Source organism: Babesia bigemina, scaffold Bbigscaff_63313 (assembly GCF_000981445.1).
Source record: "Babesia bigemina genome assembly Bbig001, scaffold Bbigscaff_63313".
Lineage (NCBI taxonomy): Eukaryota > Apicomplexa > Aconoidasida > Piroplasmida > Babesiidae > Babesia > Babesia bigemina.
In genome coordinates, this window is record NW_012237100.1 from 1 (window position 1) to 10220 (window position 10220).

Here is a 10220-nt window from a genome sequence, read left to right on the forward strand (position 1 = left end):
AGTGGGTTAAGGGGCGATGTAGAGTAGATTATGGGCGATGTAGAGTGGATAAAGGGGCGGTGTGAAGTGGATAAGGGAGCGATGTAGAGTGGATAAAGGGGCGATGTAGAGTGGGTTAATGGGCGATGAAGAGTGGGTTAGGGAGCGATGTAGAGTGGTTAAAGGGGCGATGTGGAGTGGGTTAAGGAGCGATGTAGAGTGGGTAAGGGAGCGATGTAGAGTGGGTAAAGGGGCGATGTAGAGTGGATAAAGGGGCGATGTAGAGTGGGTAACGGGCGATGTAGAGTGGGTAGAGGAGCGATGTAGAGTGGGTAAGGGAGCGATGTAGAGTGGATGATAATCACCACTTAGGTCATCTGCTTGGTCACCATGACGTCGCTGCCGTGACCATGTCATCGCTGCCGTGTCCATGTCATCGCTGCCGTAACCATGTCATCGCTGTCGTGACCATGTCATCGCTGCCGTGTCCATGTCATCGCTGCCGTGACCATGTCATCGCTGCTGTAACCATGTCATCGCTGCCGTGACCATGTCATCGCTGCTGTGTCCATGTCATCGCTGCCGTAACCATGTCATCGCTGCCGTAACCATGTCATCGCTGCCGTAACCATGTCATCGCTGCCGTACCATGTCATCGCTGCCGTAACCATGTCATCGCTGCCGTAACCATGTCATCGCTGCCGTACCATGTCATCGCTGCCGTAACCATGTCATCGCTGCCGTGACCACCAACTTGGTCATGGCATTGGTCACCACTTTGGTCAGCACATTGGTCACCACGTTGGTCAGCACCTTGGTCATGGCATTGGTCAGCACATTGGTCGTGGCATTGGTCACCACGTTGGTCACCACGTTGGTCGTGGCATTGGTCAGCATCTTGGTCAGCACTTCAGTTAAGTACTACACAATCACATAAAAAGATCAATGAGTGATAAAACAGATTAAAGCACAATTCATAAGTTAGGTGAGTAGGTGATGCTAGGTGAGTGTAGACAGTAAGCACGTGAGTACGATTAAGGTTGCAGATAAAACACCCTGTTAAGCTTGTTAACACGTGCCGCGGCGAGTAGTGATTGAGCAGCGATACGATGCGATGAGGGGCTATGTAAATGCGATTTGATGTGGAGCAGGTCGAGGCGGATGACCATGATTTGGAGGAGGTACAACAAAGAGAGGAGCCAGAGTGCTACATTGAGCCAGATGAAGGGGGCGCGGATTGTAAAAATGAATTTGTCGCACGTGTCGAATAGGTCGGTGAAATATTTGGAATTTAGCAATTTATTTAATTGAGTGCAGAAATCGGCACACTTCTTTTTATATTTATCATCATTCAATTTGACAGCGTCACAGAAACTGAATCCATATCGGTACAGCGTCGGTGACACGCCTTTACAATCCACTATTGATGAACACTGGCAACGTGGGTTCCCGCTTTTTTCGTCAGTAAGACCATGCGATCCTTTCTTGCACGTATCGCCTCTCAAGCAGCCGCGGCAACCCCAATCGGCACAGAATATGTTGCAGAAGTCGTTGTACAAATTGTTCAGCAATTGCCAGAAATCCCATGAAAGGTATATGGCCCACGATAGGTACAGGCTGCAGTTGTTGATGGCCATGTATTCATATGAATCTGCGCATAGCGATTGTAGATAGGGAGCGCAGGCTACATCTGCAACATCGTAACGACATATATCTGAGCTAGTGAAATTGACAAGATGAGGATGCTTGCAATATTCATGCAAAACTTCTGTCGATCCATACGCTTTCATCAATGTTTTGGTTAGTTCATAGGAATCGGGATATAACTTAAGGGAGACATCGCGTACGCGTGATTCAAATGACGACTGGAAACTGTATTTATTTCTTTTGTCTTCGGAGAACTTAGAAATATTCGACCATCCCTTAACCAGCGACAACGCAAAACCGAAATGTTCTGGCAACGTCTTAGGGGGTTTGGGCTGAAGGCCGCACAGGTATTTGACATAATCATTATTTAGGAATGGTTTGAGCACGTTACATAGGTACGCGCCCGTTTTGGTGGATCCGGTAAAGGCACGGAAACCGAAGGGCGTAAGGCATGTCTTACCACTGGTACTGGGAGAGCACGTCCTACATTGAGCTTTGCAGCCAACGGATTCCAATATATGCGGTAGGTGGCCCGGTAAGCAATCGTTTAGCAAGGACATTAGGGGAGAAGTTGGTTGGCAATTTGGTTTGGTGTTAACTTGGCACGCAGCCTGGCACGTTGGTTGAGTGTTTGGTTGGCACGTTACTTCGTCCGTCAATCTGTTGACGCAGTGTGATTTGGTCGTCGAGATTTCTCTCCCGTAGTGACACTCACGCCAACCGTAGTGTTCAGCAGCCACACTGCAGCGGTTGGATAAATACCTGAACTGCAAGAACAATCGGCGGAGTATGTCTAGCAACATGTCTAAGCATTGCGCGGGATCTGCTGGATAAGACAGACCATCAGGGTTGATACGAAACTCGCACGCATAGCGGCCTTCGGCGTTACCGTTACCTAAGATGGCAACTAGGATATCATGGGCGTTACCGCAAACCGTTTGCAGTTTAGCGTCAAGTGCCCGTGCTGTAATTTTCGCATTGGTATGTACCTCTAAGATCAGATGGTCGGAACCAATCTCTTTATGTGTCATCTTTTCCTTCCCCTTTGGCTTAGGGAACAATTCCATGACGTAATACCTAAGTGGTGTAAGCATCGGGTGATGCCATAAACCGCATACCCAGTGAAGCATGTCATTGATATTACGCGGTGCTTTGGGCTTCAAATGAATCCGATAGTGACAGACGCTGTAGTACGCGCCAAGGTGACTGGTAAGGCATCGGAGAATGTATAAAACATTAAAGTCTTTTGCTTTACCACCTGGTTTGCACGTTTTAAGATGCCCATCATTTGCTTTACTAATTATGGTTGCAATTAAAGCACCTATGGCCGCACCATTCTTTCTCCTGTCCAACTCCCCGTTCTGAGTATGCTCATCGTCTGACACCGTGTATCCACGTTCGTGCAGCCATTTACCAAGGGGGTTTTTGGTTTGATTACCGTCGTTACTTATGTCATTCAGGCGTATATTTCTACCATGAGAATCACCACGAGGAACACATCCTTGTAACAGTTTTGACAAATCATGGAAAAGTATCTCGAGTATGCTCAAAAATATTTTTGCGCCATTTCGGCCATCAACCGTTAATTCCACATCTCCAGTTTCCCTATGTGTCCATCTTTTAATTGTATCACCCCCCTCGTATTTGTTCACATACACCCTCCCCATCTCCTGCACAAACCCCTGCAGCCCCTGTCTAACCGCATCGAGCAGCTCCGGGTGCCGGGGGTTGGCGAAGGCGGAGGGGGATAAAGAGGTGAGGGAGGAGGAGAGGGATTCATGCTTTTTGGTGAAAGAATTATCAAAAATGTATTTACGAGTGGAATTATGAGTATGGAGATGGGTAAGTAAATTGTCAAATTTTTTTCTAATACCATCGACATTAGTTGCGTGCCCGCAGTATGAGGGAGTGCTCACTTGATCGCCAATATAGAATAAGATGATACTAACAAATTTTTTAAATTTCTGTACTAATGTTTGAAAATTTAAAAGACAAGTCTCCGGCGACGAAGTTTCCGAAATCTCAGATATTTTCACCGACTCGAGATTCTCCACGTCGGAGTTCAGTTTCGTCAATAATCCTTTCAAGCCATTGTTTCTGTCATGTCGAATTAACGTATCGAGTGCACGTTTTTGCGTGTCAACGATTGTTTTCAAATCATCAAGTTCTATGTTCTTTCGTTTGGCGTATAGAGATGTGGCCTTCTTGTGAATGTTGGTCGCAGCTGACGCTACTTTTTGTTGCACATTGTGATATATCTCACTTATGGTGTTCTGTACCTCTTTGCCGATCAGGGCGTAGAAATTATTTGCTGCTGCAATAATGCCAAACACGGTGGTAGGTGGGTTGTCGTTGCTAAGCTCGTTGTCCGTCCCTATGATTTCGTTAAGTCGCTTTTGAATATATTTTAATCCCTTCGCAGTTTGATCCGGCCAAGTATTTTCAGCCCCATTTATACCGGAGTTTAGAAGATCCGATAACGTAAAAATTATATCATTACCTTTCGATTCTTGCAATTTTCTTCTGAGACTGTTGAGCTCGCCCGTCAATGCACCAAATCTGCGCGACGTGTCTTGGATGTATTGGATAGTACTTTGTTTGGCATTGCCCAGAGCGTTGCCTAATCCATCAAGTTTAACTGTTAACCCGGCAATTTGAATTGCGTTAACCACATGTTTGAATCTGAGCTGTTGTGCTGTGATTTGGTGACGCAAATTTGGTACATCTTGCGCAATGCCGGTGTGATCGTTAGCAAGATCTTCAGAGAGACGCTTAACTCCCGCAAAGGAGGCTTCGACCGAATTCGCCGCCTCATCAAGTGGTCTAAACATCCCTGTAAAGTCGTCTACCATTGCTGCAACTCTTCTTTTAATCGTGACTAATTCATCGTTGATGGCTTTGGCTATGCTTTCGCCCTTTGGCTTTATACCTAGTAATTTTTCTAGATTTTCTTGAAGGAATTCTGCAGGTGACTTTAACGGTTTTGGTGCTTTTGGTTTGGGCGAGATTTTCTGCAGAGCCTCTTCGGCCTCTGATCTGGCAATATCGAGTAAGTTCATCAGGCCCTTAACATCGTTATGCAATTTCACCATCAAACCTTCAAAACCCTGTTTGGTGTCCACTCCAAGTGCTTCTAGAAGCTGTGTGAGATGATGGTCCATACTAGCGACCGTTGGCTCGAAACCTTGTCGTACACCATTAAGATAATATTCGTTCATATCATCGCACGCTCTTCTTAAACTGCGAACGTTCTGTTCTAGAATCGTTTTACACGATTGCAGATGCTTCACATTGCCAACATTTGCTTCGGCCTTATGCAAGGCTGTCTCCGACGACGCCTGTAAAGCTTTCAGGTGACGTTCCGCTTCTTCACGCCTTTTATCGAGCTCAATACTCTGTTTCCTGGTTTCGTTCAACAACGTGGCAGCACTAGCAAGAATGTCTCCAACTTCCTTCGTTGCACCGTTCTCCATTTCCTTAGCATACTCGGTGATTTTTTTGACATGCGCCTCTAGCCTTCTATGAACTTCTTCTGCTTTCCTCTTAAGCGTGTCGACAACCTTAGCAGCGGCCGCTATCCATGCAGACAAATCGGTATCAACTTCCATCAAGTTACCTTTAACACCAATGATAGGTTCCCGAATCTGCTTATTAAAGATGTTATAGATTTCACTCCACATCTTACTTACACGGAACTTCACAAAATCATTTAATTCTCTACTCACCTTATCTATTTCCTCCTGCGCTGTCGCAGTTAAACATTCCAAGTCTCTATTTTCAGCTGATTTCTTAAAGCTGTCAATGGCTTGTCCAATCGTATCAATGGAATGCGATAATTTCATTTTTAGATTCGTGTCTAGTTCACTAATAACTGCTTCACTTACTGTTAGTTTGCACATGGCATTTGTAGCATCAGTGATGAAGTTCGTTAATGCATCGTCGACAATTTTTAAAGATTCGGAACCTCTATGCTTTATTAAGTTTTTATACGATTCAAATGCAATATTAATCTGAGTAATATTATCATTAACGTCTCTAATTTTATTTTCCACCTCCCTCTCATACCCCTCCAACCACCCCTTCACCACGGCGACAGACACCGCAAGCCCATCACGCCCGGAGCCAATTTTACTATCTACAAGTTTGAGAACACTTTTAAGCTTTTTATTGTCATCATTGATGTATTTATCATAAGTTATCACTACATTTTCGTTTTTAACAGTCACCAACACTCCCAGAAAAAACGCCATCACCCCGTCACACAGCCTGTCCAAGTCGGAGTACACAATCCCAGTGCCGTCGTAGCCTTTGGACTCAGAGTTGAAGCCGAGGAATTTTTCGAGGCCGGAGCAGAGGTTAGTAAGGATGTTAGTAGGGTAGTTATTTAAGGTAATTTTGAGGTTCAAAATTTTGTCAAATTTCTTGCCAAGCTCCCTAGGCGGCACATGGTCAGGGCAGTGGCAAGAGGTGGAAGAGGGAAGTGAAGAGTGACAAGGCACAAGTTATTAGGATGGTTTAAAGAGGTCATAGCGGTAATATGGCGAGGTGATTCGAGCGATGTAGAGTGGGTTAAGGGGCGATGTAGAGTGGATAAAGGGGCGATGTAGAGTGGATAAAGGGGCGATGGAGAGTGGGTTAAGGGAGCTATGTAGAGTGGGTTAAGGGGCGATGTAGAGTGGGTTAGGGCGATGTAGAGATAAAGGGGCGATGTAGAGTGGGTAAAGGAGCGATGTGGAGTGGATAAAGGGGCGATGTAGAGTGGGTAAAGGAGCGATGTAGAGTGGGTATAAGGGGCGATGTAGAGTGGATAAAGGAGCGATGTAGAGTGGATAAAGGAGCGATGTAGAGTGGAGTAAGGGGCGATGTAGAGTGGATTAAGGGGCGATGTAGAGTGGGTTAGGGAGCGATGTAGAGTGGGTTAAGGAGCGATGTAGAGTGGATAGAGGGGCGATGTAGAGTGGGTAAAGGGGCGATGTAGAGTGGGTAAAGGAGCGATGTAGAGTGGGTTAAGGGGCGATGTAGAGTGGATAAAGGGGCGATGTAGAGTGGGTAAAGGAGCGATGTAGAGTGGGTTAAGGGGCGATGTAGAGTGGGTTAGGGAGCGATGTAGAGTGGGTTAGGGGGCGATGTAGAGTGGGTAAAGGAGCGATGTAGAGTGGGTTAAGGGGCGATGTGGAGTGGGTTAAGGGGCGATGTAGAGTGGGTAAGGGAGCGATGTAGAGTGGATAAAGGGGCGATGTAGAGTGGGTAAAGGGGCGATGTAGAGTGGGTTAAGGAGCGATGTAGAGTGGGTTAAGGGGCGATGTAGAGTGGATAAAGGGGCGATGTAGAGTGGATAAAGGGGCGATGTAGAGTGGGTAAAGGGGCGATGTAGAGTGGGTTAGGGAGCGATGTAGAGTGGATAAAGGAGCGATGTAGAGTGGGTAAAGGAGCGATGTAGAGTGGGTTAGGGAGCGATGTAGAGTGGGTTAAGGGGCGATGTAGAGTGGGTTAGGGAGCGATGTGGAGTGGGTTAAGGGGCGATGTAGAGTGGGTTAAGGGGCGATGTAGGGTGGATAAAGGAGCGATGTAGAGTGGGTTAGGGAGCGATGTGGAGTGGGTTAAGGGGCGATGTAGAGTGGATAAAGGGGCGATGTAGAGTGGGTTAGGGAGCGATGTAGAGTGGGTAAAGGGGCGATGTAGAGTGGGTAAGGGAGCGATGTAGAGTGGGTTAAGGGGCGATGTAGAGTGGGTTAAGGGGCGATGTAGAGTGGGTTAAGGAGCGATGTAGAGTGGATAAGGGGCGATGTAGAGTGGGTAAGGGAGCGATGTAGAGTGGGTTAAGGAGCGATGTAGAGTGGGTAAGGGAGCGATGTAGAGTGGGTTAAGGAGCGATGTAGAGTGGGTTAAGGGGCGATGTAGAGTGGATAAAGGGGCGATGTGGAGTGGATAAAGGGGCGATGTAGAGTGGGTTAAGGAGCGATGTAGAGTGGGTTAAGGGGCGATGTAGAGTGGGTAAAGGGGCGATGTAGAGTGGGTTAAGGGGCGATGTGGAGTGGGTTAGGGAGCGATGTAGAGTGGGTTAAGGAGCGATGTAGAGTGGGTTAAGGGGCGATGTAGAGTGGGTTAAGGGGCGATGTAGAGTGGATCAAGGAGCGATGTAGAGTGGGTTAAGGAGCGATGTAGAGTGGGTTAAGGAGCGATGTAGAGTGGATTAAGGAGCGATGTAGAGTGGGTTAGGGAGCGATGTAGAGTGGATAAAGGGGCGATGTAGAGTGGATTAGGGAGCGATGTAGAGTGGGCTAGGGAGCGATGTGGAGTGGATAAGGGAGCGATGTAGAGTGGGTTAAGGGGCGATGTAGAGTGGGTAAGGGGCGATGTAGAGTGGGTAAAGGGGCGATGTAGAGTGGGTTAAGGAGCGATGTAGAGTGGGTAAAGGGGCGATGTAGAGTGGGTAAGGGAGCGATGTAGAGTGGGTTAAGGGGCGATGTAGAGTGGGTTAAGGGGCGATGTAGAGTGGGTTAAGGGGCGATGTAGAGTGGATTAAGGGGCGATGTAGAGTGGATAAAGGAGCGATGTAGAGTGGATAAAGGGGCGATGTAGAGTGGATAAAGGAGCGATGTAGAGTGGGTTAAGGAGCGATGTAGAGTGGGTAAAGGGGCGATGTAGAGTGGGTAAAGGGGCGATGTAGAGTGGGTAAAGGGGCGATGTGGAGTGGGTTAAGGGGCGATGTAGAGTGGGTTAAGGGGCGATGTAGAGTGGATAAAGGGGCGATGTAGAGTGGGTTAAGGGGCGATGTAGAGTGGATAAAGGGGCGATGTAGAGTGGATAAAGGGGCGATGTAGAGTGGGTAAAGGGAGCGATGTAGAGTGGGTTAGGGAGCGATGTAGAGTGGATTAGGGAGCGATGTAGAGTGGGTTAAGGAGCGATGTAGAGTGGGTTAAGGGGCGAGCGATGTAGAGTGGGTAAAGGGGCGATGTGGAGTGGTTAAGGGGCGATGTAGAGTGGGTTAGGGAGCGATGTAGAGTGGGTTAAGGGGCGATGTAGAGTGGTTAAAGGGGCGATGTAGAGTGGGTTAGGGAGCGATGTAGAGTGGATTAAGGGGCGATGTAGAGTGGGTTAAGGGGCGATGTAGAGTGGGTTAAGGAGCGATGTAGAGTGGGTTAGGGAGCGATGTAGAGTGGGTTAGGGAGCGATGTAGAGTGGGTAAAGGGGCGATGTAGAGTGGGTTAAGGGGCGATGTAGAGTGGGTTAGGGAGCGATGTAGAGTGGGTTAGGGGGCGATGTAGAGTGGGTAAAGGGGCGATGTAGAGTGGGTAAAGGGGCGATGTAGAGTGGGTAAAGGGGCGATGTAGAGTGGATAAAGGGGCGATGTAGAGTGGATAAAGGGGCGATGTAGAGTGGATAAAGGGGCGATGTAGAGTGGGTTAAGGGGCGATGTAAAGTGGGTTAAGGGGCGATGTAGAGTGGGTAAGGGAGCGATGTAGAGTGGGTAAAGGGGCGATGTAGAGTGGGTAAAGGGGCGATGTAGAGTGGGTTAGGGAGCGATGTAGAGTGGGTAAAGGGGCGATGTAGAGTGGATAAGGAGCGATGTGGAGTGGATTAGGGAGCGATGTGGAGTGGGTTAGGGAGCGATGTGGAGTGGATAAAGGGGCGATGTAGGGTGGATAGAGGAGCGATGTAGAGTGCGTTAGGGAGCGATGTAGAGTGGGTTAGGGAGCGATGTAGAGTGGGTTAGGGAGCGATGTAGAGTGGATAAAGGGGCGATGTGGAGTGGGTTAGGGAGCGATGTAGAGTGGGTTAGGGAGCGATGTAGAGTGGATAAGGGAGCGATGTAGAGTGGTTAAAGGGGCGATGTAGAGTGGTTAAAGGGGCGATGTAGAGTGGGTTAGGTAGCGATGTGGAGTGGGTTAAGGAGCGATGTAGAGTGGATTAAGGGGCGATGTAAGGTGGGTTAAGGGGCGATGTAGAGTGGATAAAGGAGCGATGTAGAGTGGGTTAAGGGGCGATGTAGAGTGAGTTAGGGAGCGATGTAGAGTGGGTTAAGGGGCGATGTAGAGTGGATAAAGGGGCGATGTAGAGTGGATAAGGAGCGATGTGGAGTGGATTAGGGAGCGATGTGGAGTGGGTCAGGGAGCGATGTAGAGTGAGTAAAGGGGCGATGTAGAGTGGATAAGGAGCGATGTGGAGTGGATTAGGGAGCGATGTGGAGTGGGTTAGGGAGCGATGTGGAGTGGATAAAGGGGCGATGTAGGGTGGATAGAGGAGCGATGTAGAGTGCGTTAGGGAGCGATGTAGAGTGGGTTAGGGAGCGATGTAGAGTGGGTTAGGGAGCGATGTGGAGTGGATTAGGGAGCGATGTAGAGTGGGTTAAGGGGCGATGTAGAGTGGATTAAGGGGCGATGTAGTGTGGATAAAGGGGCGATGTAGAGTGGGTTAAGGGGCGATGTAGAGTGGGTTAAGGAGCGATGTGAGGTGGATAAAGGGGCGATGTAGAATGCATAAAGGGACGATGTAGAGTGGATAAAGGGGCGATGTAGGGTGGATAAATGGGGCGATGTAGGGTGGATAAAGGGGCGATGTAGAGTGGATAAGGGAGCGATGTAGAGTGGATG

General features: G+C 48.3%; 3 protein-coding genes across 3 annotated transcripts; 1 reads left to right on the forward strand and 2 right to left on the reverse strand.

Annotated features, from left to right (window-relative positions):
- Nucleotides 1-739: 739 nt before the first annotated feature.
- On the forward strand, nt 740-1070 carry BBBOND_0001980 (hypothetical protein, conserved; the record flags this gene model as incomplete). Its single annotated transcript, XM_012915038.1, has 2 exons — nt 740-880; nt 1026-1070. 2 exons carry the CDS (start codon nt 740-742, stop codon nt 1068-1070), a joined length of 186 nt encoding a protein of 61 aa, XP_012770492.1.
- BBBOND_0001990 (hypothetical protein, conserved) lies at nt 1014-5876 on the reverse strand (the record flags this gene model as incomplete). Its single annotated transcript, XM_012915039.1, has 1 exon — nt 1014-5876. The coding sequence occupies one exon, from the start codon at nt 5874-5876 to the stop codon at nt 1014-1016; it is 4863 nt and encodes a 1620-aa protein (XP_012770493.1).
- BBBOND_0002000 (hypothetical protein, conserved) lies at nt 2786-5876 on the reverse strand (the record flags this gene model as incomplete). The annotated part of the gene is made up of 2 exons (XM_012915040.1): nt 2786-2832; nt 2960-5876. 2 exons carry the CDS (start codon nt 5874-5876, stop codon nt 2786-2788), a joined length of 2964 nt encoding a protein of 987 aa, XP_012770494.1.
- Nucleotides 5877-10220: the final 4344 nt, after the last annotated feature.